This window comes from Doryrhamphus excisus, chromosome 17, assembly GCF_030265055.1.
Source record: "Doryrhamphus excisus isolate RoL2022-K1 chromosome 17, RoL_Dexc_1.0, whole genome shotgun sequence".
Lineage (NCBI taxonomy): Eukaryota > Metazoa > Chordata > Actinopteri > Syngnathiformes > Syngnathidae > Doryrhamphus > Doryrhamphus excisus.
Genome location: NC_080482.1, coordinates 11304265 through 11330298, shown reverse-complemented (window position 1 = coordinate 11330298; position 26034 = coordinate 11304265). Strand labels below are relative to the sequence as shown.

At 49.5% G+C, this 26034-nt stretch overlaps 2 protein-coding genes across 3 annotated transcripts in view; one reads left to right on the top strand and one right to left on the bottom strand.

Annotated features, from left to right (window-relative positions):
- Positions 1-19794, top strand: part of col6a4a (collagen, type VI, alpha 4a) — a 25858-nt gene extending 6064 nt beyond the window's left edge. The window contains exons 4-42 of one of the 2 annotated variants that reach the window (XM_058053068.1): positions 330-938; positions 2425-3012; positions 5722-6291; positions 7192-7812; positions 7884-8444; positions 9547-10104; positions 10188-10766; positions 10871-11449; positions 11515-11876; positions 11950-12028; positions 12132-12277; positions 12378-12470; positions 12534-12587; positions 12673-12744; positions 12818-12844; positions 12927-12971; positions 13036-13089; positions 13550-13612; positions 13697-13762; positions 13840-13893; positions 13976-14011; positions 14082-14144; positions 14218-14280; positions 14353-14415; positions 14505-14567; positions 14722-14772; positions 14847-14882; positions 15015-15077; positions 15150-15212; positions 15306-15341; positions 15430-15466; positions 15541-15552; positions 17366-17859; positions 17944-18034; positions 18108-18761; positions 18833-18905; positions 18973-19079; positions 19153-19194; positions 19266-19794. In XM_058053068.1, the coding sequence (XP_057909051.1) occupies positions 330-938; positions 2425-3012; positions 5722-6291; positions 7192-7812; positions 7884-8444; positions 9547-10104; positions 10188-10766; positions 10871-11449; positions 11515-11876; positions 11950-12028; positions 12132-12277; positions 12378-12470; positions 12534-12587; positions 12673-12744; positions 12818-12844; positions 12927-12971; positions 13036-13089; positions 13550-13612; positions 13697-13762; positions 13840-13893; positions 13976-14011; positions 14082-14144; positions 14218-14280; positions 14353-14415; positions 14505-14567; positions 14722-14772; positions 14847-14882; positions 15015-15077; positions 15150-15212; positions 15306-15341; positions 15430-15466; positions 15541-15552; positions 17366-17859; positions 17944-18034; positions 18108-18761; positions 18833-18905; positions 18973-19079; positions 19153-19194; positions 19266-19441 (8003 nt within the window). In that variant the 3' untranslated portion in view covers positions 19442-19794. Of the gene's footprint in view, positions 1-329; positions 939-2424; positions 3013-5721; positions 6292-7191; positions 7813-7883; positions 8445-9546; positions 10105-10187; positions 10767-10870; positions 11450-11514; positions 11877-11949; positions 12029-12131; positions 12278-12377; positions 12471-12533; positions 12588-12672; positions 12745-12817; positions 12845-12926; positions 12972-13035; positions 13090-13549; positions 13613-13696; positions 13763-13839; positions 13894-13975; positions 14012-14081; positions 14145-14217; positions 14281-14352; positions 14416-14504; positions 14568-14721; positions 14773-14846; positions 14883-15014; positions 15078-15149; positions 15213-15305; positions 15342-15429; positions 15467-15540; positions 16493-17365; positions 17860-17943; positions 18035-18107; positions 18762-18832; positions 18906-18972; positions 19080-19152; positions 19195-19265 lie in introns of those variants that run through there. The other variant, XM_058053067.1, reaches the window with a different exon arrangement.
- On the bottom strand, positions 17962-26034 carry pik3r4 (phosphoinositide-3-kinase, regulatory subunit 4). Its single transcript, XM_058053069.1, has 20 exons — positions 25887-26034; positions 24750-25474; positions 24490-24623; positions 24209-24416; positions 23737-24126; positions 23531-23665; positions 23238-23459; positions 22965-23138; positions 22734-22879; positions 22461-22664; positions 22136-22337; positions 21956-22050; positions 21649-21871; positions 21249-21579; positions 20963-21174; positions 20756-20887; positions 20582-20682; positions 20437-20525; positions 20244-20364; positions 17962-20164 (listed from the first exon to the last, which is right to left on the bottom strand). The coding sequence occupies exons 2-20, from the start codon at positions 25465-25467 to the stop codon at positions 19994-19996; spliced, it is 4008 nt and encodes a 1335-aa protein (XP_057909052.1). The 5' UTR covers positions 25468-25474; positions 25887-26034; the 3' UTR covers positions 17962-19993.

Genomic DNA, 26034 nt, shown 5'->3' with positions numbered 1-26034 from the left:
AGTGATGTCCAGAAGTAGACAAGGTTATCATGCTGGAAAAAAACCCCGTCCATTTTCTATGTTTTTAAGTTTTTTAAGCTTGCTGCTTCTACTGCCCCAAGGGGACACATGAGACTACTTCCTTCGGTCCGTGCGTTTGAATTTGGCGTTCTTATGCACGTTTCCAGGATGAAATGCTTTAAGCAGAGGCGTGTAAAGTGCAAATCGCTAGCCAAAGGCCACGCAGCTTCTACCTTCATCACGCTTTGTGCCGGCGGTCACGCTCTTCCTCTAGCAAAGCACCGGCACGTCGTCCGAGAATGACTCAGTGTCCCGACCTCTGCTGTCAGTGTGCACTCAAGAGGCCGTGGCCGACCTTGTCTTCATGGTGGATGGGTCGTGGAGCATCGGAGCCGAGAACTTCGAGCAGATACGCCGTTTTTTGTCCACGCTGGTCAACGGTTTCGACGTGGGCCCGGACCGTGTCCGTATGGCTCTGGTCCAGTACAGCACCACACCACGAAGCGAGTTCCTGCTCAACACCTACCAGAACAAGGCCGACATCCTGCAGTACATCAGCACGCTGCCTTACATGGGGGGTGGCACCCACACGGGTCAAGGCTTGGACTTCATGCTGAGTCAGCATTTTGTGGAAGAGGCCGGGAGCAGGGCGGCACAGAATGTGCCACAGATCGCTGTGGTCATCACCGACGGGAAGTCACAAGATGATGTGGAGTCTCACGCCGTGGAACTAAAGAAGAAAGGCATAATCTTGTACGCCATCGGTATTAAAGACGCCGATGAAGACCAGCTGAGGGAGATCGCCAATGAGCCGCACAGTCAGCATGTCTACAGCGTGTCCGACTTTGCAGCACTTCAGGGAATTTCTCAGAGTATCGTCCAGACGCTTTGCACAACCGTGGAGGAGGCCAAACGACAACTTCTGCAGTTGTCGCAAGGTAACGCTGACAGTGACTTCGTGTTTTGTCGGGCGAACAGCAGCAGCGAGTCGCAGTGACAGAATCGTTGACCTGGATGTCGTAAAGTCTACGTTGTTTATATCCTGTCGTTTAGATTACTGTAATGCCCTGCTCTCTGGTCTTCCCAAAAACAGTATTTTAAATCTCCAATTATTTCAGAACTCAGCCGCACGTGTGCTGACCAGGACCAGAAGGCGGGTGCACATTACACCAGTTTTAAAGTCGCTACATTGGGCCCCCGTCCACTTCAGGATCGATTTTAAGATTCTCTTACTGGTTTTTAAATGTCTTAACGCCCTTCATTTATTCATTCATTCATTTTCTACCGCTTTTTCCTCACAAGGGTCGCGGGGGATGCTGGAGCCTATCCCAGCTGTCTTCGGGCGAGAGGCGGGGTACACCCTGGACTGGTTGCCAGCCAATCACAGGGCACATATAGACAAACAACCATTCACACTCACATTCATACCTATGGACAATTTGGAGTCACCAATTAACCTAGCATGTTTTTGGAATGTGGGAGGAAACCGGAGTACCCGGAGAAAACCCACGCATGCACGGGGAGAACATGCAAACTCCACACAGAGATGGCCGAGGGTGGACTTGAACCCTGGTCTCCTAGCTGTGAGGTCTGCGCGCTAACCAGTAGACCGCCGTGCGTCTTAACGCCCTTGCACCTTCTTATTTATGTGATCTGCTTTTACCATATCAACCCCCGCGGACCCTGCGGTCCTCCGACACTGGCCTTTTAACTATACCAAAACCCACGGTGAGGCAGCATTTAGCCACTATGGCCCCCACCTGTAGAACAGCCTGCCGGAGAGCGTCAGGACTGCAGAGACTGTTGATATTTAAAAAAAAGATTGAAGACACACCTTTTTAATCAGGCTTTTAACTAATATTTTTAAACTTTTCTTATGTTTTTATCTTTTTAGTCCTATTACATGCTTTTAGTTTTTAGCTTTTAACTCCAGTATTTCCTCAGGGGGGGGTCCTCCACACTGGGGGCTGTGTCAGGTCTGCTGAGGGGGTGCCATCCTTGGGTCCCTTCGACCCGGCCGGCTGGGGGTTCCTCCCTTTAATTTGGGGGTCCGCCCGTCTGTCGGAGTCGGGGGGCCCGGGTGCTGGTCCCCCGATGGCACGGCCTGCGGCTCCTCCCAGTGTGGACGGCCCTAAAGGTGGCGTTTCCTTGATCCTCAGTGCCATGCCATGTCACCTTACTGTGTGTGTGTGTGTGGGTGCGTCTAGTATGGAGGGTGGGAAGGAGGGGCTTTCTTTTTTTTCTTTGTTTTTCCTTTTAATTGTGGTAATTGTTTTTAATTATGTAAAGCACTTTGTGTTGCATGTCTTTGCAGGAAAAGTGCTATACAAATAAAGTTGATTTGATTTGTACGATTTAGCCGGTCTGATCACATTTTGGCATTTTCTTCAACCTGACACTGACTTTCTTCTCTATCCTCTCCAGAATGTGCCCAAGCCACTGTGGCCGATATCGTCTTCCTGGTGGACGGTTCATCAAGCATCGGACCTGATAACTTCCAGGAGGTTCGAGGTTTTCTCCGAAGCGTGGTCTCTGGTCTTGACATTGGTCCAGACAAAGTCCGGGTGGGATTGGCGCAATACAGCGATGAAACCTTTCAGGAGTTCTTGTTGAAAGATCACATGGACAAGAAATCCCTGCTGGCTGAATTGGACAAGTTCCCCTATCGGATGGGAGGCACTGAGACCGGAAAGGCCATCGACTTCCTGCGGACGCAGTACTTCACAGAAAGCTCTGGGAGCCGAGCCAGCCAGCGAGTTCCTCAGATCGCTGTTGTGATCACGGATGGAGACTCCACCGATGACGTGGTTTTGCCCGCTCAGCAACTGAGACAACACGGAGTCATTGTCTTTGGTATCGGAGTGGGACAAGCCAACCGTGTAGAGCTGGAGTCCATTGCCAACCGACCTTCTAACAACTTCCGCTTCTTCATTGATAGCTTCCAGGCCCTTCAGAGGCTCACCGACGGTCTGCTGCAAACCATGTGCATCTCCATGGATAATCAGAGGCAAGGTAAGGAACTGCTCAGACTTTCTGTACTCTAGAGGTCTACACGGAGCGGCTGGCCCCACGGCTGGCCAGACTGCTCGGCTAACGGGGCGGGGCGGGCTGAAGAAATCTCAAGAACATGGCCACGGCTATGGAAAACTCATTCATTCATTCATTCATTCATTTTCTACCGCTTTTTCCTCACGAGGGGGTGCTGGAACCTATCCCAGCTGTCTTTGGGCGAGAGGCGGGGTACACCCTGGACTGGTTGCCAGCCAATCACAGGGCACATATAGACAAACAACCATTCACACTCACATTCATACCGATGGACAATTTGGAGTCACCGAATTAACCTAGCATGTTTTTGGAATGTGGGAGGAAACCCACGTATGCACGGGAAGAACATGCAAACTACACACAGAGATGGCCGAGGGTGGAATTGAACCCTGGTCTCCTAGCAGTGAGGTCTGCGCGCTAACCACTTGACCGCCGTGCCGCCACGGCTGTGGAACACTAATATAAAAAAATATTGATAGCCTCATTTGTTTCTTGAATGGTCACCTATATTGTCCATAATCTTAACTTATATCATCTTTTTCATACAATTTGTACTATCTTGAGCTGAAAAGAGGTAATTTAATTTTTGCGCTTGTTCGGCCGGCTGACGGCTGGCCGCTCAAATCTCACCACGGCTGTGGACGGCTGTGGCTGTCGTGCCACGGCTGTGCTAGACCTCTACTGTACTCCTTCCTGTATTGCAGCAATAACTTCCTACTGTAAGAGAAGGAATTTTAGTACGACTAAATCTCGACATGACTTTGGTCATAAATTTTAAGGGGACATTTTGTTTTTTTTAATTCGTGATGTGCTCAAATCAACAATTCTTTGTCTGCAATGCTTACACAACACGCCGCAATAACGCAGACGAGAAACAAGCTTGCAAGGGATGCGTGCGGCGAGCCAAAACACACAACATTTACAGATGGAATTCTGTGGGAGGGTTGATCTTTCTGTTTCTTCATGTTTATTATGGGAAGATATGATGCCTGTTTTAGGCAGCAATAAGATGTCAGATTTAAGGCCCCTTTTTTGTCAAAGGGGAATGCTTGCTTTCAGCTTCTGGGAACTTCATAACAGCAGTAAATTCAGGATGGGAGGGCAGGTTGGAATGTTGCCACGTTTAGCTGTTAGAAATAGAAAATGTACCACGTCCAACAACACATACGAGGTGGAGAAGACTCTCGGCATCGAAGCTGCCGGGTCCACCATCATCAACGAGATCCAATACACCATGATCAATCACGGCATGAGCATCGACCGGCGCCACGTCATGCTTCTAGCCGACCTCATGTCATACAAGGGCGAGATACTCGGAATTACAGTAAACCTCGGATATATTGGATTCAATTGTTCCCACTGGTTTTGTCCGATATAAGCGAAATCCGTTATATGCGTATACCGGAAAATGTCAGTTTTACGCATATATCGGATTTATATCCGGTATATGCGTAAATCGGATTTTATCCGTTATAAAAAGGCACTTCCTTGACTATGTTTCCAATGTACCTGGACTGGGCAATGAAAAGAGACGTAAGGTAATGAGAATTTAACTTTATTGGACTCTGAGCATAACAAATTGTTAATTAAGCTAGGCCCTGTTACGCCCGTCAGGCCTACGTTATTTCCAATAGTGAGGTTAAGATCTCATTCACTGCTGTGCTAGTATTATTGACGTCACTCGCTTTTATATTTGTCCTAAATCTGGAGCCAGGAGAAAGACAATAGCCAGTGACATCAACAAGATTAGCATAACGATGCGGCCATCCGATATATGCGAGGGAAATTTAATGGAAATGCATTGGAACGGGACTGGAGATTTTGTCCGAAATAGGCGAAATCCGTTATAAAAAATCCGATATATGCAATGAATTTTTATTGGAAGTGCATTACAGAAAAATCGGTTCTTTTTTATCTGTCCGTTGTGAGCGAATTTCCGATATATCCGAGTCTGATATATCCGAGGTTTACTGTACTAGATTTGGCTTAGCCAAAATGAAGGAGAGCGTTCTTATGCTGGCGTCCTTTGAGAAAACAGCCGACCACCTCTTTGACGCCGCCTACTTTGGGCAGAAGGACTCCGTCTGCGGCGTATCAGAGTGCATCATCATGGGCATCCCGATGAACATCGACACGGGGCTCTTTAAACTCCTCCATAAGGCCGACAGGGATCTGTGCCCACCGAAAAGGCTGCTCCTCTTTGACCACGCCGACTTCCACGTACCTCTTATCATGTAAAGAGTGAGGGGGAATGGAAGTTTAAGTATTTCAGTGCTTCAATAGAGCTTTTGTTAATCATGTATATGAAGAAACTTTTCTTTTTTTTTGTACTTGTGTGCATTAATACGCATGCAATAATTTCTCTCAGCAGTTATGCTAATCATAGCACAGCAAATTACTGCTTCAATTTGCGAAGAGACGACAATTGTTTTTATCATTTAAACATTTTCTTTTCATCCATTAAAATCATGTGAATTAAAAAACAAAAAAACAAACAAAAAAAAAGAAATAGAAAATGTAGCCTGGACAAGGTTGCATTTTAGCTTAGCTAGCATGGGTTAGCAATAGCTCAGGCCTTCAGGGCAGGTTCTTGTTGTTGCAAATTGATCGACTTAATTCAGTTTTGAGATGAGTGCCAAAAAGAATCACCACAGTTGTTTTGTTGCCTTTCAGCCTTGTCAGAAAAGTTTGCTGACATCTTCTTCCTCGTGGACAGCGGTTTGAGTCAAGCTGAATTCCAGCAGGCCAGAAGCGTCCTGGTGCGACTGACCAACCAACTTAGCTTCGGAACCTCAATGCATCGCCTCGGCTTGGCTCAGTACGGTCAAGATACCAAAGTGGAATTTCTCCTCAATGCTCACCAAACAAAAGACGAGACCAGCGGCGGCGTCAGGCGTTTCCGCCAACGCAGATTACAACCCAACGAGCCACGCAACCTGGGTAGCGCCTTGGAGTACGCCAGCACGCACTTCTTCACCAGTGAGGCGGGAAGCCGGGCCGACCAAGGCTTTCGTCAATTTCTGGTTGTTTTGAGCGGGAAAGACTCGGACGACTCCATTTATAAGCAGTCTCGATTGATCAAGTCAGAGGGCGTGACCGTTGTGGGGATGAGTCTTGGAGCGTCCATGCAGCAAATGCGCGTTGTCGCCACGAGTCCTTACGCATACCAGTCCATCTCTAACGCCGTTCCGGCTCTGAAGACGATTTTTGAAAGCGAGGACCAGCAGATCATTCCTACTGGAGGTAAAAGGAAGCTTATTATTGTTGTTTTGCTGCTGATATCTTATGTGTAGATCATCTCATGGTTACCTGATGATCACCTTCCATAATACCCTCTAAATAATTCCATCCCCAAATTCATTCATTCATTCATTCATTCATTCATTCATTTTCTACCGCTTATCCTCACAAGGGTCGCGGAGGGTGCTGGAGCCTATCCCAGCTGTCTTCGGGCGAGAGGCGGGGTACACCCTGGACTGGTCGCCAGCCAATCACAGGGCACATATAGACAAACAACCATTCACACTCACATTCATACCTATGGACAATTTGGAGTCGCCAATTAACCTAGCATGTTTTTGGAATGTGTTAAAAAACAAAATAAAAAATAATGGAATGTACCACCTGAATACATTTATAAGTTTGGTGTCCTAATTCTGAATGTTCCCAATGGAATGTGCTCCAAATGCTTTGGAAGCCATGCTACCATAGAGAGGATGCAATACAGTCATTCATTCATCATTTATTATGCTGGATCTACTCCAGTGAGGTTGAATTTGTATAAAAATATCCAATTTCTCCTCCGAATTCAAGCGCCACCTTGTGGTGTATTTGCCAGGAAAATGTCCTAGCATGTTTTTGGAATGTGGGAGGAAACCGGAGTACCCACGCATGCACAGGGAGAACATGCAAACTCCACACAGAGATGGCCGAGGGTGGAATTGAACCCTGGTCTCCATCCCCAAATTGAATATATGATATCCAGTTGACTTCTAGTCAGTTACGGGTCACAATGCAGGGAGACTGAGACTTTGCAATGAATGAAAATGGTGTGATTTGTCAGCAGGCAGACAGAGAAGATCACAAATAGCTGGTGTAGCATCCATCCTGTCAAAAAAGCTGAACATCCTCTTTTTTCCACAGAATGCAAAGGAGCCAAACTGGCAGACATTGTGTTTATCATCGATGAGTCAGGGAGCATCGGAACCCCAAACTTCCAGCTGGTGCGCACATTCCTGCACTCGATTGTAAGCGGCCTGGACGTGGGTCCATCTAAAGTGCGAGTGGGCATCGTGATGTACAGCGACAAAGCGTTTGCACCGGTCTACCTCGACACCTTCAGGGACAAGAATGAGACGCTTAGTTTCATCAAAATCCTGCCCTACCACGGCGGCGGCACAAACACCGGTGCCGCGCTCAATTTCACGCGGGAGCACGTGTTCATCAAAGAAAAAGGGAGCAGGAAAGACAAGGGCGTCCAGCAGGTGGCAGTGGTCATCACTGACGGTAAATCTCAAGATGATGTGAGCACCGCTGCTGCTGACCTGCGGCGGGCTGGTGTCACCATCTACACAGTTGGAGTCAAAAACGCCAACCGTGCCCAGCTGGTGAAGATGGCGTCGCATCCTCCCAAGAAGCACATGTTCACTGTGGACAGCTTTGCCAAACTCAAGTCGCTGGAGCAGAAGCTGCAGAAGATTGTTTGCCACAACATCATCCGCCAAGCCGTCAGCGTCAATATGAGAAGAAGTAGCATTAAAGAAGGTTAGCAACTCTGCTCTTGGATTCTTTGGATGATTACAACATATTTTTATTCATATTCTTTTTTTTCCTAGGATGCTTGCAAACAGACGAAGCGGACATCTTCTTCTTGATCGACCACTCTGGAAGCATTCAACCCACAGACTTTTATGACATGAAGAAGTTCATCATTGAGTTCCTCAGTACTTTCCGTATCGGCCCACAGCATGTCCGCCTGGGGGTCGCTAAGTATGCCGATGCACCAAACCTGGAATTTGATCTGACGGCCTACACAGACATCAAAAGCCTGGAGAAGGCTGTGGAGGCCATCGTGCAGGTCGGAGGCGGGACTGAAACAGGAAGGGCGCTAGAATTCATGGTCCCGCAGTTTGATCGGGCGATGATCACACGTGGCCAGAAAGTGCCAGAATACCTGGTGGTCATCACTGATGGGAAATCCTCGGATGACGTCAAGGTGCCTGCGGAGAAGCTACGTGCGCAGGGCATCACTGTGTACGCCATTGGAGTGAAAAACGCCGTGATGGATGAGCTTCATGAGATTTCCGGCAACCCAAAGAGGACATTCTTCGTCAACAATTTCGATGCTCTGAATCCCATCAAAGACGATATCATCACTGACATCTGCTCCACAGATGGTAAGACCTGAAAAAAGTCCAAATGTTCTTATAGGACGTTCCGTGACTTGAATGACTGGAATAAGTTGGAATAGTAGGCTGGAATAGTCCTAAGAAACTGCTTTAATTTCTCCCAACATCATAGAAAAGGTTCTCTTCCAGTAGAGCAGGGGTCTCAAACTCAATTTACCTGGGGGCCACTGGAGCTAGGGTCTGGGCACGGCTGGGCCGCATCAGGTTTTCCAAAAAAAAACCAACGCATTTATTAAAAACAGAAAAATATACAAACTTTTTCAGTGCTTTGGTTCCGATTTTCTACAATAAAAGCTCTGATAAAACATTGCACATTTTTCTGCACAAAATAAGATGAAAAATAAATAAACAAATCAAGAATAAAGAAAACCAATCAATCAGTAATAAATAAATATAATAATAATAATAAAACAGCAAATAATAAAAACCTAAGAAACCACATATAGTTGGTGGGTAGACAAATTATTTTTTTCAGATTAAAATGAACAAAGCATTATTAGAGCCCTGTAGACATGACAAAACACGACTATAGTCACATTTATACTCTTTTTATTTACAACATATTGCGCAACTGCAGGGTCTTGAGACACATGCTAACTCGCAAACTAGAGAGCTAGCGACCTAAACGGTAGCCTTCAAGTTATTTCCTTTAAACTTAAATAGCCAAAAACTTACCACTTCCACACGGATAGGGAGGATAAGTATTAACAGTTATTTAACCTTTAACATGAACATTAATCAAACGTAATAATTTTTTCTGGGTACATGATACCATACAGCATCCATATCAAACTTGCGCGGGCCGCACTAACATTAAATTTTCATATCAAGGTGGGGGCCTCAAACTAGTGTCCTGGGCCGCGTGTTTGAGACCCCTGCAGTAGAGCATTAAACACAGTGTTTAGGTGTTTCTTCACACTTTAGGTCAGGAATATTCAATGTCGAGTACAAACACATTTCATCTGAGTCCATGAGTGGAATGTGTTTAGCTCCAAATTCGGAGCCTTGACCTTTCTGTGCTGCTCTAGGATGCTTTTTGGCTGACTGAAGTCCACAGGAATGTAATAACTAACATGTTGCGTGTCTGCAGTTTGTAAAGACATACCTGGAGACCTCCTGTTCTTGATTGACAGTTCTGGGAGCATCTATCCGCAAGACTACGAAAAAATGAAAGACTTCATGAAATCTGTTATTGGCAAGTCTAACATCGGACAGGATGAGGTTCACGTTGGTGTCATGCAGTTCAGCACCGTCCAGCAGCTGGAGTTCCCCCTCAACCGCCACTACACCAAGGATGAAATGTTGAAAGCCATCGATGGCATGCAGCAGATCGGAGGAGGCACGCACACGGGTGCGGCTATAGCGGCGTTATCGCAGTACTTTGATGCTCCCAAAGGAGGGCGTCCTGGCGTGAGGCAGAGGATGGTGGTGGTGACAGATGGCGAGGCCCAAGATGATGTCAAAATCCCTGCCATAGCCTTGAGGAGTAAAGGTGTGATGGTCTACGCCATTGGGGTAGTGGACGCCAACACCACACAGCTGCTGGAGATCTGTGGATCACCAGAACGGGTCTATGCCGAGAGGGACTTTGATGCTCTGAAGGACTTGGAGAGCCAAGTGGCTTTGGAGATCTGCGATCCAGAGAGAGGTCCTTTTCCTTTGTTAGCAGACTGAAAATTATTGCATTAATCCTCTGTTGTCTTTATTTATTATTCTTGTCTCTTCCACCAGATTGTAAGAAGACAGAGAAGGCTGACATTATCTTCCTGGTTGATGGCTCAACGAGCATCACCTTGGACAAGTTCAGAAGCATGCAGAAGTTCATGTCGTCAATGGTGAACCAAACCACGGTTGGCAAAGACCTGACTCGCTTTGGAGTCATTCTCTACTCCTCAGACCCCAAGTCCATTTTTACTCTCAAACAGTATGAATCCAAACGAGATGTTCTTCAAGCAATTTCAGCTCTGAAGTCTCCGTATGGAGACACCTACACGGGCAAGGCATTGGACTATGCCTTGGCATTCTTTAACGACGAGCACGGCGGTCGGGCAGTACTTGGTATTCCACAGATTCTCATGGTGATCACAGACGGCGATGCGACAGATAGTAACAATCTGGTCGGACCGTCCACGGCACTGCGAGAAAAAGGGATAAGCGTCTTCAGTATCGGAGTGGAAGGCGCCATCAGGAACCAGCTGGAGATCATGGCTGGTCACGACTTAAACCGAGTTTTTTATGTGGATAATTTCGCTGCACTTGAAACTTTGTACAAGAACATCACGGAAGTTCTCTGTAACTCCACAAAACCAGGTAGGAGATGCAAACGTCATCTACTCAACTTTTCTTTTTTTGTGGAGAAAGCTAGCTAGTATTGAGAGTTTTGACGTTTTTGACTCTGCTCTTTGCTTCTGCAGCCTGCGAGAAACAAAAAGCCGATCTGATCTTCCTGGTCGATCAGTCTGGCAGCATCGGCTCCCAGGATTACGACACCATGAAGAAGTTCACGACAGAACTCGTATCCAGCTTCAGCATCAGTGAGGACTTGGTGCGCGTTGGTCTCGCCCAGTTCAGTGACATTTTCCAGCACGAGTTCTACCTGAACCAGTACTACACCTACGAGTCAATCACCAAGCGCATCATGGATATGACCCAACGTGGTGGGGGCACCTTGATTGGACGGGCGCTGGATGCCATCAGGGGTCACTTTGAGGCCTCGCAGGGCTGCCGAAGATCGACTGGCGTCTCCCAAAATTTGGTGTTAATCACTGATGGCGAATCCCAGGATGACGTGCAGGAGGCCGCGGATCGTCTTAGGGCTCTAGGTGTTGAGGTGTTCGCCATTGGCATCGGAAACGTCCACGATCTGGAGCTCTTGCAGATCACCAGCAGCGCCGACAAGCTCTTCACAGTGGAGAACTTCAACAGTTTGGAGAACATTAAACAAAAAGTGGTCAGCACAATCTGTAAATCCAAACCACCCAAAGATCTTACAGGTACGTTGAGACGTCTTCTTTGTTCTTTTCAACGTAGAAGTTAAATTGTGTCTCCTCCGCTTTAGGCTGCAGTATTGACATCGCGATTGGCTTTGACATCTCGCAAAGAAGCGGCCTTCCAGGTGAGATGTTGGTCAGCGGCCATGCCAAGCTTAGGACCTTCCTGCCAGAGATTGTGCATTACATTTCCACCATCCCCGGTCTGTGCTGCACCGGCACCGCCCCCATCAACACCAAGATCGCTTTCAGAGTGGTGGGACAAGACGGAAGTCTCCTGCACGACTTCAAATTCAAGCCGTATGACTCAAGCGATGATGTTGTGACAAAAGTCATGAACTTAAATTTAAACGTTCCCACACGGCTCAACACTGCCATGCTAAAATCCTTCCAGGAGAAGTTTAAGGCCGATTCCAGAGGTGGCGTGAAGGTGAGTCACGTGAATGTTACTTAAGCTTCATAGTCTCATCGCCTGATGTTGTCCTACCATGGGGATCCTTCAGGTGCTGGTGATCTTCTCAGACGGACTCGATGAAGACGTGTTGAAACTGGAGGACGAGGCAGAGCAGCTGCGACAGTCTGGTAAAAATTCCGAAGTATGGTTGTGTGGTTAGCATTTCTGCCTCACGACCAGGAGGTTCTGGGTTTGAGTCTCAGCTTAGAATGAACGACTTCCTTCCTGCAGGCATCAACTCACTGCTGATGGTGGCCCTGGAGGGAGCACAGGACGTCGCCGAGCTGCAGATGTTGGAGTTCGGCCGAGGTTTCGGCTACAAGCTTCCTCTCAGCATCGGAATGCCGAGTGTTGGCAGCACGATCCTCAAACAGATTGTACGTTTTTCTTGTTCGCTAAATGCTATGACTAGCTAGCAACTTATTAGCAAGTTAGTAAGTTAGCCTGACCAGGAAGAACTTCTCTTGTTCCCCACAGGACACGGTCTCAAATCGAGAGTGCTGCAACGTCATGTGCAAGTGTTCAGGACATGAAGGCATTCGCGGCTCTCGGGGTTCGCCGGGGTCAAAGGTGAATGCGATATATTAAACATGAGACCAAGTGGAGAATGACGAGGTGTTTATTGTCTTCTAGGGGCCGTCGGGACACAAAGGTTACCCTGGCTTCCCAGGAGAGGAGGGTGTCCCTGTAAGTTCTCTCATCTTCCTTCCTTGAAAGCATCTGTTCCAAATGTGCAACACCTGAGGCTTACCTGCGTGTTGGTGTGTTGCAGGGCGATCGAGGACGTCCTGGACCCAGCGGACCTCAGGGCGTTCAGGGCTGTTCTGGACTCAGAGGCCCAAAGGTACTATTCTGTGTCGCATTGCACAACGACATATGGACGGCGTCATTGAACGTGTTCTCCTTTGCGTCCTCAGGGCTACCGTGGCCTGCGAGGAAACCGGGTGAGTAAAGATGGCGTCCTTTAAGATAAAGTTGAGCTCATGACCGTTGAGAAGACTCAGCTGTGCCTGTCCACTGGTGCAGGGCGACGACGGAGAAGATGGACTGAACGGCGTCAACGGAGAGCAGGTAGCGCCTCAATAAGGCAACGTCTGGGTTTAGATGACTTTAAAGGTGTTGTTTGTGTGTGCAGGGTGTGATGGGACAAGGTGGCGGTCGAGGAGAGCGAGGACATCCAGGAAATTCGGTAAACAAATGAAAAGACAGGACTGACTGAACTGGGACTTACTTTGTTAAATTAGTTTTATTGGTTAGCATGTGGGCGGCACGGCGGAATAGTGGTTAGCGCGCAGACCTCACAGCTAGGAGACCAGGGTTCAATTCCACCCTCGGCCATCTCTGTGTGGAGTTTGCATGTTCTCCCCGTGCATGCGTGGGTTTTCTCCGGGTACTCCGGTTTCCTCACACATTCCAAAAACATGCTAGGTTAATTGGTGACTCCAAATTGTCTATAGGTATGAATGTGAGTGTGAATGGTTGTTTGTCTATATGTGCCCTGTGATTGGCTGGCGACCAGCTGGGATAGGCTCCAGTGTGGAAAAAGCGGTAGAAAAGGAATGAATGAATGGTTAGCATGTTCCCTGGAATTCCCCTGTGGCATGTTGAATTCCTGCTACTTGATTGACCTCTTCACTTTGGGTCCTCAGGGCATTCCAGGTATCCGAGGGGTGGCGGGACAGAAAGGACAGCGAGGGCTGAGAGGAGATCCGGTGAGTTTGACTGTTCCATTTTCTAGTTTCCACACGCTCACATGACCGACCCGGGCGTGACATGACTTGTTTTGTGTCCGACAGGGAGAACCAGGCAGGGACAACACTGTGCCTGGATCCAAAGGCGAAGTCGGCAATCCTGGTTTGCCGGTGAGAACAGGCCCCACCGCGCTGAGATAGCATTATCACATTGACACACCTTGACATGTGACTTTCTACATCGACAGGGACAACCGGGACAGGATGGACGTCCCGGTGAGGTTGGCATCATCGGGAACCCGGTGAGACCATTTTTGAATACTGTCATCTTTTGGTGTAGAACACGCCGGCATCACCTCACTTTGAGTATTTTTGTACTGGCAGGGTCCGGACGGAAGACGAGGGGCCATCGGGAACAAGGTACACAGACGAAGCACACGCCTCTGCTTTGTGTCGCCTTTGATTGACAACTCTGTGTGTTCCCTAACAGGGTAGTGCAGGAGCTCCTGGAGTTCTAGGAGTCACAGGAAGTCCTGGTGCCTCAGGTCCACAGGTGGGTGACAAGAACAGAAGTCAGCTAGGGCTTCCTAACATGTTAACTTGATGCTTCCTTGATGTGGTTGCAGGGTCCCAGAGGGGTGAGAGGTCAGCCTGGACCAAGAGGGATCCCTGGACTTCCTGGACCACAGGTCAGCACGTTGTCTGATATGTAGACATGGGACAGCATTGATCTAACAAAGGTTTCTTGTGGTCCCCTGCAGGGCGCAGCGGGCTCACCTGGATCAGCGGGCTCCACGGGACGGCGCGGTGCACTGGGTCAGAAGGTGAGAGGTCACTTACGTTCAATCAAGGCCAACGTCCAATGAGACGTAGGGACAGTTAGCAGCATAGTCATGGTGTTTTGTTTTTCAAGGGCCAACCGGGAGATCCGGGACCGCAGGGTGCACCAGGAACGCTGGGAATGCGAGGGATGCCGGTGAGTGTGTGGAACCTCCAAACCACCAGGGGGTAGCATAGCTTAGCTTTAGCATCTTAGCTTCTAATTTGATGTTTGACGTAAAACAGATAACCAAGGTTAGTGACTGGAATGTCAGTCATGTGATCTAAATTGTTTATGATGAATCCTTCAGGGTCAAGACGGAAGGGACGGATTTGGACCCGCAGGACCCAAAGGGATCAAGGTGAAGACCACAAGAGTCCAAAACTTTGACTGCGAGTGGACTCTGATTATTTGTTTGTGTGTGTCCATGTCCAGGGAGATCCAGGATTCCCAGGTTATCCCGGTTTAGCGGTGAGTCTTCCTTCTTTTCTCAGGGAGCTCCTATCATGTCTGACATGGTATTTAATGGTGTTTAGACGCGGCCTTGTGCTCGTTACCGACTCATCTCGTACTCGTTAGCAACTCTTGTCTTGTCCTCATCAGGGCGAGAGCGGCCTCCAGGGAACCAAAGGCTACCCGGGCAATAAAGGCAACCGAGGTCGAGGGGTGAGTGCAAACAGACATTTTGTTTTGTCAAACGTCAAATTGTTAACGTGTTATGTTACGTGACCCCTGCAGGGCAACTCGGGGCGTACTGGAGACGCAGGCGTGCCTGGAGAGCCAGGCTATGCGGGGCACCGGGTGAGTGACCTTCGGTTGAGTCGACATTCCACAACATGACTTCCTGTTTTTGCGTTTTGCTTCTCTATACGACGTCTTCTGTGTTCCACACAGGGCCTGCGAGGCCCACCCGGAGGTAAAGGCATGACGGTGAGTGTGTGTTTCAGCTTGTGTAACATGACAGCAGTGTGTTGTGGTGGTTGTGTATAATAAGTATGTTGTTGTTGTTTTGTGGTAGGAGTGTCAGTTGATCACCTTCATCCGAAACAACTGTGGTGAGCACCTGAGGACACGCCCACTCTGTCCGCTTGTCAGCCAATCAGCTCTAAGTTGTTTTTCTCTTTTTCAGCATGCTCCATGGGTACGTAGGTCACATCCTGTGAGCGCGAGTGTGTGTGTGTGTATACACGAGGTGAGTAGACGAGCCGCTGACGTGTTGACTTTGGATCAATTCCTTCGTGGAACGTTCTTTTTGTGTTTTTGGAGGAACTCGAGTCAAGACTAACAGGATCCTCATTTTTAGGCCACCAAAATGAATGTTTCTGTGTGTGTATATAACGTGTGTGTGAGTGCATTTGTGTGTGTATATATATATATATATATATATTCATTCAATCATTAATTTTCTCCCGCTTATCCTCACGAGGGTCGTTGGTCGCCAGCCAATCACAGGGCACATATAGACAAACAACCATTCACACTCACATTCATACCCATGGACAATTAATTAAAATTAACCTAGCATGTTTTTGGAATGTGGGAGGAAACCGGAGTACCCGGAGAAAACCCACGCATGCACGGGGAGAACATGCAAACTCCACACAGAGATGCTGAACTCGGATCTCCTAGCTGTGTGGCCTGCGCGCTAACCACTCGTGCACCGTGCAACCATGAATGATGATTAATCATTCATTCATTCATTCATTTTCTACCGCTTATCCTCACGAGGGTCGTGGGCATGCTGGAGCCTATCCCAGCTGACGTCAGACGCTGGACTGGTCGCCAGCCAATCACAGGGCACATATAGACAAACAACCATTCACACTCACATTCATACCTATGGTCAATTTGGAGTCCCCAATTAACCTAGCATGTTTTTGGAATGTGGGAGGAAACCGGAGTACCCGGAGAAAACCCACGCACGCACGGGGAGAACATGCAAACTCCACACAGAGATGCCGAACTCGGATCTCCCAGCTGTGTGGCCTGCGCGCTAACCACTCCTGCACCGTGCAGCCCTGAATGATGATTAATCATGATGAATGAATTTGAAAATAAATTTCATGAAATCATTTCACAGCCCTAACATACATACATACATTCATACTTCCTGATTATTTTTTTTGCATGTTTGTCAACTTAAATGTTTCACAAAACATTTAACACAAAATGCAATTTTTAAATGAAAGGTTTTATTATAAAGGGAGAAAAACCAATCCAAACATACATGGCCCTGTGTGAAAAAGCCTCCCCCCACTTATTCAAACATAGTGTTAGAGAATGATCGCATTCAATTTCTGTAGCCACACCCAGGCCAGATTACGATCACACCTGTTCTCAATCAAGAAATCACTTAAATAAGACCTGCCCGACAACGTGAAGTAGACCAAAAGATCCTCAAAAGCTAGGCATCATGTCGAGACCTAAAGAAATTCAAGAACAAATGAGAAGGAGAGTAATTCAGATCTATCGGTGTGGGAAAAAAAGGTTATAAAGCCATTTCCAAAGCTTTGGGACTCCAGCAAACCACAATGAGAGCCATTATCCACAATTGGCCAAAAACATGGAACAGTGGTGAACCATTCCAGGAGTGGCCCGCCAACCAAAATTAACAAAAAAGCACAGCAACAGCTCACCCAAGAGGTAATAAAATAAATCTTTCATTTAAAAACTGCATTTTGTGTTCATCAACTCATATTTAAATTTGATAATCTGAAACATTGAAGATGACAAACATGCAAAAAAAAGAAATCAGGAAGGGGGAAAACACTTTTTCACACCACTGTACATACATACAGTATACTGTGTGTGTATATATACACAGTTTATATACATATACTATGTACATATATACATACATACAGTATATTGTGTGTATCTGCTATGTGCATGTCCATTTTGGCCATGATTCTTGAGACATGTCCTTTCAAACATTCTTCTTTACAATTCTGCAGACCACAGCTCTTGCCCAGCCTTCCCCACCGAGCTGGTCTTCGGACTTGACATGTCCGAGGACGTGACCCCAGCGGCCTTTGAGAGGCAGCGTGCGACGCTGCTCTCATTGCTGGAGGATATTGCCATCGCCGAGAGCAACTGTCCCAAAGGCGCCCGTGTGGCTGTGGTGGCTTACAACAGCTACACCAAGTACCTGATCCGTTTCCATGACTACCGGCGCAAGACGCAGCTACTCGACGCCGTGAGGAACATCGCCCTGGAACGCACGTCCAACCGGCGGCAGCTGGGTGGCGCCATGCGCTTTGTAGCTCACAACGTCCTGAAACGCGTGCGCTCGGGGGCAATGATGAGGAAGGTGGCCGTCTTCTTCTCCAATGGGCCGTCGCAGGATGACAGCAACATCGTGACCGCCGTGATGGAGTACCATGCCCTCAACATCGTGCCCGCCGTCATCGCCCTGAGGAACGCTCCCGCCATCAGTCGTGCCATGGAGGTAAGTGTGGAGGTCAAAGGTGACATCTCAGCAAGCTGCTGTCCACGAGTGTTATTGTATGTTTTAATGAGTATTTCCTGTCAGCTGGACGACACGGGGAAATCCATTTTCTCCGTGCTGGGCAGGGACGCGGCCGCTGACCTCAAGAAGGTGAAGAACTGCGCCATTTGTTACGGTAAGATGCACAGTTAGCACATCAGCTAGCTCCTCGACGACAATACAGGAAATGGCGCTGTTTGTTTGGTCAGACCCTTGCAGGCGAGCCCAGGAGTGTGCCTTCATTCAGGAGACGTCTCAGCCACAGGAAGTGAACGCAGACGTGGTCGTGGTCGTTGACAGTTCCCGTGAGATGCAGGCCGATGAGTACGCCGGCGCCCAGCAGTTGTTGGGTTCCGTGGTGGAACAACTGGCTGTGAGCCCTCAACCCCGCCAGGCCGGGAACCGCGCCCGTGTGGCTGTGGTTCAGCAGAGCGGAACCCGAAACACCAAGGTGGAATTTGGACTCCAGGCCTACCAGAACCAGCAGCTGATGAAGACGCACCTGCTGAGCAACATGCATCAGCAGGGCGGCACTTCAGCGCTCGGACATGCTCTAGACCTGAGTCTCAGGGAGGTGTTGCTGAAGGCCGGACCCGCCCGCAAGAGGAAAGTTTTGCTGGCGGTGGTCGGCACCCAGACGGCGTTGGAGGACCGTGAAACTCTGCGCTACGTCTCCCACAAGGCCAAGTGTGAGGGTGTGGCGCTGTTTGTTGTCACGGTTGGTGAACGCTACAACCGCACGCAGGTGGAGGAGCTAGCCAGCACGCCTACACAGCAGCACCTGCTCCATTTGCACCGCCTCAAAGCCCATGAGCAGGACTATGCACGCCGCTTCTTCCGAGTCTTCATGTCCGCACTCGACAGTAAGTCACTTATCTTGCTTTTAGTACCTCTATTTCCCTAAACGACCTACATAAGCATGTGTGTGTTGCAGAGGGTGTGAACACATACCCGCCCCCATCTGTCAAACAAACCTGTAAAGATGGAGGGCAGATCTTGATCAGCGGGTAAGACGCTAACATCATGTGAGCCGCAAGCCAGGTGAACATGATGATCATGTGACTTTGTGTCCAGGCAGGAGTTTGTAGAGGAGTTTGCCGACCAGCCAGAAGAGCGGGAACAGTTCGAGGAGCAGACAGGACATCTGGACGCCGTCAGCATGCCAACCGCCGGAGCGTTCGGTAAGTTCCTCCCACCGTCAATCGAACTGGAAAGTGTCTCCAACAGACCCATTTGATCCTTTGTTTGTGTCAGATGGAAACGTTCCAGCCGGGACGCAGTCGACCATCTTCAAAGGTAAGAAACGTTAAAAAGCACAACACAAGCGATAAGACCTTACATCCTGTCTGTCCCGCACTCCCATGCAGACGCCTGTTTCCTGGGCCAGGATGTCGGTAGCTGTCAGAACTACACCATGATGTGGTTCTACAACGAACAACAGAACCAGTGCGAGCGCTTTTGGTACGGCGGCTGTGGCGGCAACGAAAACCGCTTCAACACGCAGGACGAGTGCGAAGACCTGTGCATGAGCGAGACATCCTGAATGCAGAGCGTGTGAACTTTTGTTTAAACTTGAAAATGTTTTCTTTGTTGTCGTCGTAAAAACATCCAAATATTTGTGCCGCTCCACGTGGACATTTAACCTCAAATGTCATGGACTTCTCATTTCCATACATTCACGTACACGGAGGAGCGTTACATTTTCCTTCAACATAAGGAAAAACATGACGTCTTTAATATTAGTATTATACTTCCTTAATCCCACACTCACTTTTAGACAACCATCCATTTTCTATACCACTTAACGTCTTCAGGTCACTAGAAATATTTTAGGATAAATTTGCCAAAGAAACAGTCCAATTGTACGTGAAAAAAAAACAATAAAATAATTCCATGTCTTCCTAGCTTGTGTGTCCCAGGTCAGTGGCCCCGGGGGGCTCGGATCTAGTCAATATGTTAAGTGTCCCCCTTGTGGCAATTACAGGAAGTGAAGATGAACATGTTTTAGTGGCTGATTACCTTTATTGAGGTGTGCAGGTCACATGACTCCTACTTCATACAAGGGCTATGTACAAGATGTGTGTGTGTGTGTGTGTCACTTCCACACTTTGATGATGCCATCTCGTGATGATGTGACAATGAAGCCTTGTGTGGTCTGGAAAGTGGCGATGTCAGTGATGATGTCATGATGTCCGACGGGCAGCGACTCAGGGCCGCGACGTGGCGAGTCCTCCGTGGCGCCGCTCTTCTGTTTGCTGTGGATCTCCTGCGGTGGAAGGAAACCGTGAGGTGAGACATTTGCTCCCATAAGAAGGCGTTGCCAAACAGGGGGAGCATGTGTTTACCTGCACCACTTCGGTTCCTTCAATGATCTTCCTGCTGTAAAGGACAGACGGGCAGTGCAGGGAATCGTTGGCTCCGCCCGCCACGATGTAGGACCTCTCCGGGTATACCAAATCCCAGAACCTGATGAGCACAAGTCGGGCAGTGATGAGCCCTCTCAAGCGAACTCGACATTAACGCAAGAGCTTGTCAGACCTGATCCGCATGTCGGAGCCGGCCGTCAATAGGAGCGGGTTCCCGTCAGCCGGACTGCAGTAGATGCCGTGCACGCTGTGAGGAGAAGGCTGCAGGACACGCCAATTAATGCACGGCTTGATGCTAACAAACAATGCTAACTCACCTGCAGCTCAGACAGTGGAGGTGCTGAACTGGCCCACAGTGTGAATTTGCGGTCTCCTGTCTCCATGTCCCACATAGACACTTCATTGTTGCCCTGGACGGCTGCATGACCATACAAGGGCGCACATCGGGTGAACAGGAAGTGGGTCAAGCATGGTAATGATGACGGTCTCACCTGCGATGACAGACGACTGGTACAGCGGGTGCATAAGTAGCCGTCTGATTCGTGCACGTGCGGGGTGGGTGTGGTTAGAGATAGGGAGCTGGAAACGCATGTCCCAGCATGCCATGGTGCCGCTGCTTGTCCCTGACGAGGAAACATGTGAGAGTAATTTACATGCAACTTCAGTACGGCATCCAAAAGGGGGGGCGGCGTGCGCACCGAGACAAAGCCAGCACTGGTGCATGTCCACGCTGAAGGAGGTGATGAGTCCCAGACGGAGATCGTGGCGAAGCGTCCAGGCGTTGGAGTTGGAGCGAAGGTCCCAGCCAACCAGCGAGCCGTTGACAGTGGCGTACGCCAGCACGGTCTGAGCGCCAGAGTTGAAATGGTGGATGTCCACCGCACAGCCGTCCTCCTGGAGATCCAGAGACCTGGACAGAGCCAACATATGAAGAATACCATTGATAACTGATAAGAATGCCCCCCCCCCCGCTGTTTTGGTTACCTAGTCTGAAAGGGTTGAACTTTGGGGGATTTTGGTGGCTTGTTGGCTTCCACCGCTAGCAGCTGGATGGATCCGTTGTCCGACGCCACAGCCAAGTAATGCGACCCCTGACAGAAGGCCAACGTCTTGACGTGACCGCCAATACGCGAGTAGGTGAACACCGACCTTGTCGTGGTGGTCTTTCCCTCCATCTTTTGACTATCCCACACTTTGACCGTGCCGTCATTGGACGCCGTGGCGAAGATGGCGTGTTCGTCTGAGACTCGGATGCGGTTGACGGCAGCTTTGTGTTCGTGAAGATGGGCGACCAGCAGCCCCTTAGGGTGCCACCCTAAAACACATACATGTGGTATCACCGCAGCTGGATGGCGCCCTCCCCTGGTGTGATTGTGCTAGTTACCGGGTGGCGGAGGTCGACTCTCCCACTCGGCGCTCTCCATGATTTCTTTCGCCATGCGCTCTGCGCTGCACTGGTCCCGCTTTTGCTGCACCAGCTGCTGAAGCTCTGTCTTGCATGTGTTCATGCGGCGCTGGTAAGAGGGGCCACTCGTCACCGACTGGAGCACATGGACCGCCGGGGACGCAGTACTCCTTCGGGTTTGACTCGCTGGCCCGTCAGTCGCCTGTAGGAGCACGCATGCTTTGATTACTAAACATTATCAGTGATTGGCTGGCCAGGATGTTAGTAGTACAGAGGAAACTTGGACCGTGGGTGTTGGCGTAGCAGTGGCGGTCTCCTGAGATCCAAACATACTCTTCCACTCCTCATTCATAATGGAGTCCTGCTTGGTGTGCTTCCTCACTGTGGGAAATGACAACAATTAACCTTCTTTAACATCACCACTTTTATTAGCCTCAAGAAGAAAAAACGAGTGTGCAAATGTCACCTCGCTTGTCGTCAACCTCGCCTTTGGGCTTAGCCAGGTCTACTTGACGCCCGGTGATGCCAAGCATGGCCAGGTCAATAACTCCTGTCTGGGCGGCATCCCCCAGGTGAGTCTGCTCACCCATGTTGGCTTTGGCCTTGTTGGACTTGAGCATGAAGTCTCGCAGCGCCAGTAGCTTGTCCTCCTCCGACTCTGTCATCCCCTGCATAGACCAAAACCAGGACACAAGTTCTAATAACATGACCAAGATCATCACAGTGACGTCTTTGTTGTCTAACCTAGCGCTAGTGTCGGGTGGCGTCACCCCCTGCTAGCACACTATCACCTGTGAGAGTAGCTTCTTGAGGAGCTGAGCAATAGCCGGGTCTTCAGGAGGCGGACATTCTGGGATGGATCCTGCACGCTTCTTCTGCCGCAGCAGCAGGTGGCGAAAGAGGCTGGAGATGTCTTTGGATCGCAGCGCATAGTCAAAGATGGAGCGGCTCAGCGGCTCCTTCAGGACGCTCAACAGGACCAGTTCTTTGTCGATCTGAGGATGCAAAGACACGCAACTGACAGCCAATGGTCATCACAATGTGGCGGCGAGGAGAGCACTCACCTGGATGATGGGCTGCGTGATGAACGGGTTGAGGTGCGGCATCAGCTTGCAGTAGACATCGGCCACGTTGAGGTGCTGAGCGACCACCGTGACGAAGCCCACCGCACCGTAACGGATCCACAGGTTGGGGTGACACAGAAAAGGCGCTGCAGCAAGCATACAGATGGGGAGGTCAGAGGTCAAAAAAGACAACGTGGTGCGGGGTCGGTGTGATGCAATGCACAAGCTTACCGATGTCAGCGACAAACTCGTAGATGTGAGGTTTCTGCAGCAGACCAAGCTGGCACATGCACATGAGCGCGTTTAGAGCTTTGTAGATGACAAACTCCTCTGTGTCGCTCAGACCCTGTTGGAGGAGCGGCTTCAAGATGGAGGAGCTCTGCCAGCCTACGTATGCCGCCACGCCTCCACGCGGTTAGACAATGGAAAACAGTGACTTGCGATTGCACAGAATATGAGAGGCTAACACGAGTGTGATGCATGACAGGGAGAGATGGTTCTCACCAACAATGCTATCAAAGAAGGCCCCCCGCAGATGCCAGTCGTTCTTGTCGTTGAGAAACGTGATCATGTGCGACAGCAGCACATCATTGGCCTTCTGGCGGCCAAAGAAGACACAGAGTCGCGTGATGCCGTTCTCCATCAGGGACTGCTTCACCACGTTCTCAGAGTCGCTCAGCAGCGTCACCACCTTCTGCTGCACCATCTCATGAAGCGCCTGCAGCTCTGCACATGCAAACGTCGTCACACTCACGACCTCGTGCACGTGGTCAGACAACAAATCAACGCGCACGCACCTGAGTCGTAGTTCTCATTAGGGTGCAGCGTTTCCTCGACATCCTCGCCGCAGGCATCATGCTCTGTGTTCACGTTGTTTTCCTGCACCAACTCTAAGAAGCGGAGTGCGCTCTCTGCCAGGTGCGCCACATTCTCTGATATAACGGAGAAGAATATTCAAAACACACGTGTGTCTCACATTCACACGTAAACAGCAGCCACTGACCTGCGTAGGCCAGACGGACGATGGTGGCGTCGTCCTGAGCGAGGTGGGCGATGCCAGGTAGGATGTACTCTGGGTAGATGTTAACGTCGTTGCGTGGCACCTCCTTGACCAGCGCCAACACTTTGGTGAGAGTGCGCACGGCCTGGGCACGCACACGCGGTACATGGTCATTGCAGAAGTGCAGCAGGTACGGCACAACGCGGTCCAGCAGGATATCGACACCCAACCGCGGCGCCAGGTGGAGGATGAGCTCGAGCGCGGCCAGCTTGGAGTCGCAGGAGCGAAGCGTCTGCAGGCAGGAAGTGATGACGGATGTCAGCACGATGAGGCCCTGCTGCTCCTTCGTGTTCGCAACACCCTCGTCAACCTCCTGAGGGGGACATGACGTGCCTGCATGAACACGCCCACACTCATTAACTGGTCAAGGTAAAGGACATCAAATATTGAAGACACTCATAATACGCATGTGCACCTCGCAGGTTGTGAAGGATGTTGTCCAGGTCCTTGCGAATAATAAGCACCCGCTCATCAGCCGACTGGAAGGTCTCCTTAGCAAACTGTGCCATGTAAGGCTGCAGGAAGGTGTAGAAGATGTCGGGGAATGCTTTGCCTCTCTGCTGTTTCAGGTAGTCCTCCGCCGCCAGGCGTCGCTCCGGTTCCCTCTGAACCATCTGAGCCACCTGAGAGACGGCAAAGTCATTCCAGTGATGCTCCATTGTGGTTTCTATGGAAACGTATTAACACACGCCTCACCAGCTGTCGGATGCTGTGATCCTCGATCTTCTCCAGGACCTGCTCTGTCTGGAAATGACCTTTACGGTACGCCAGGAGCTGGGACAGGTCGAAGAGTGGGACGCCCTCTGTGAAGAGCTCGGCAATCACACAGCCTGAAAGCAAAGACAGCGAGGGAATGTCAGCTGCTAGCCAGATTATAGTTACTGAAGACTCTTACTAAAAAAAAATATTTCAAAACATATTTTCAAACATATTTTCCATGACCTATACGTGCCTACCTGCAGAGAAGATGTCCATGGCCTGCTTGAGCTCTCCTCTGCTCCTCTGGTTGTTGTTTGTGAGGTCCACCAGAGGCGTGTTCTGGTCGCTCTCTGTGGCAAACATGCTACCATCCACAAAGCGCTCAGGAGCAATGTAGCACGTCCTGCGCCTGGATGTATCAAAGAAGTAGTTGAAGTCGGCAGGGTTGTCCTCTGGCAAGTAGGTGGGCTTGAAGCTGGCAAAGTCGGTGAGCAACACCCAGTTCCAGCTGGTCACCATGATATTCTCAGTCTTTATGTCACCGTGGCGCACGCCGACCTTGTGCGCCTGGTCCACGGCATTGAGGATCTGGAAGGCCAGCCAGCGCTTCTCAACGTTGTTGAGGAAAGGCCGGGTGCTGATGCGGTCATAAAGGTTGTCCCGGACATACTGGCGAAACAAAATGGCGGCCTTCTCTGTCAGGGAGGTCTTCTGAAAGGGCAGGCAGTTCTGGCAGGAGTGCAGGTAGATCTTCAGCTCCTCCAGTTCCTGCTTGTAGCTGGTTAGCGGTAGAGAGGGGTCCTGGATGGCAAAAACCTTGACTACCACCAGGCCCTCGCGGTGTTTGGCTCGAGCCACCTTGAAGAAGCGCGTGCTGCCCAGACTCTTGTCATACTCATGGTCGTGGATGTCCGAGAAGTAGCTGTCCACGGACAAGATCTGAGATGGGGCGATGCCTGCCAGCTGGTTCCCCATTGCACCCCTGCAAACATCAGAATGAAAGATCACATCACTGCCGTTTAGCCTTCCGTGAGAACGTTTAAATCCATGTTGTTGGCCCACGTGCGTTTTAGAATTGTATTTTTTTTAATGCCACACATGAATTTGATCGTTGATACACTTAGAGGGCTGAATGCTAACCATCGATGTTTTCATGACATACCAATATGTGGTTTGTTACCGGGGTCAGTAGAATGTTATTTTAGATCAGTTCGACGTCTAAATGAAGATAAGGCGTCGGGAGGCTAAAACATCAGGACCTATTTACGTGCTATAAGGCGCGTCACATGACTTCAAATATGACAGCGCTAGTTTAGTATGCTAGCTAACAGTAATTAGCTCTCCGATTACGTTCACATTAACTTATTAAGTCGTTGTAAACAAAAATACGTTACCTGCTGCTGGCCCGGCTGTAGTTGCTACTGAGCGTTTACGATTCACGATCGGAATATATCTATATTAATAAGCGCTTTATCGATAGATGCAATCCGACCAAGATCAAGCTAGACTTGTGACCTGTCAGCAGCTGTTGTTGTGTTTCCG

What these genes read in the sequence shown, in the direction of transcription:
- pik3r4 (XM_058053069.1), bottom strand. Translation starts at nt 25,467, where the DNA reads ATGGGGAACCAGCTGGCAGGCATCGCCCCATCTCAGATCTTGTCCGTG. An exon ending in CGAGTTTGTCGCTGACATCG is followed by an intron (nt 22,880 to 22,964) that starts GTAAGCTTGTGC and finishes TGCTTGCTGCAG; the next exon opens with CGCCTTTTCTGTGTCACCCC. An exon ending in CTCCACTGTCTGAGCTGCAG is followed by an intron (nt 20,526 to 20,581) that starts GTGAGTTAGCAT and finishes CGTGTCCTGCAG; the next exon opens with CCTTCTCCTCACAGCGTGCA.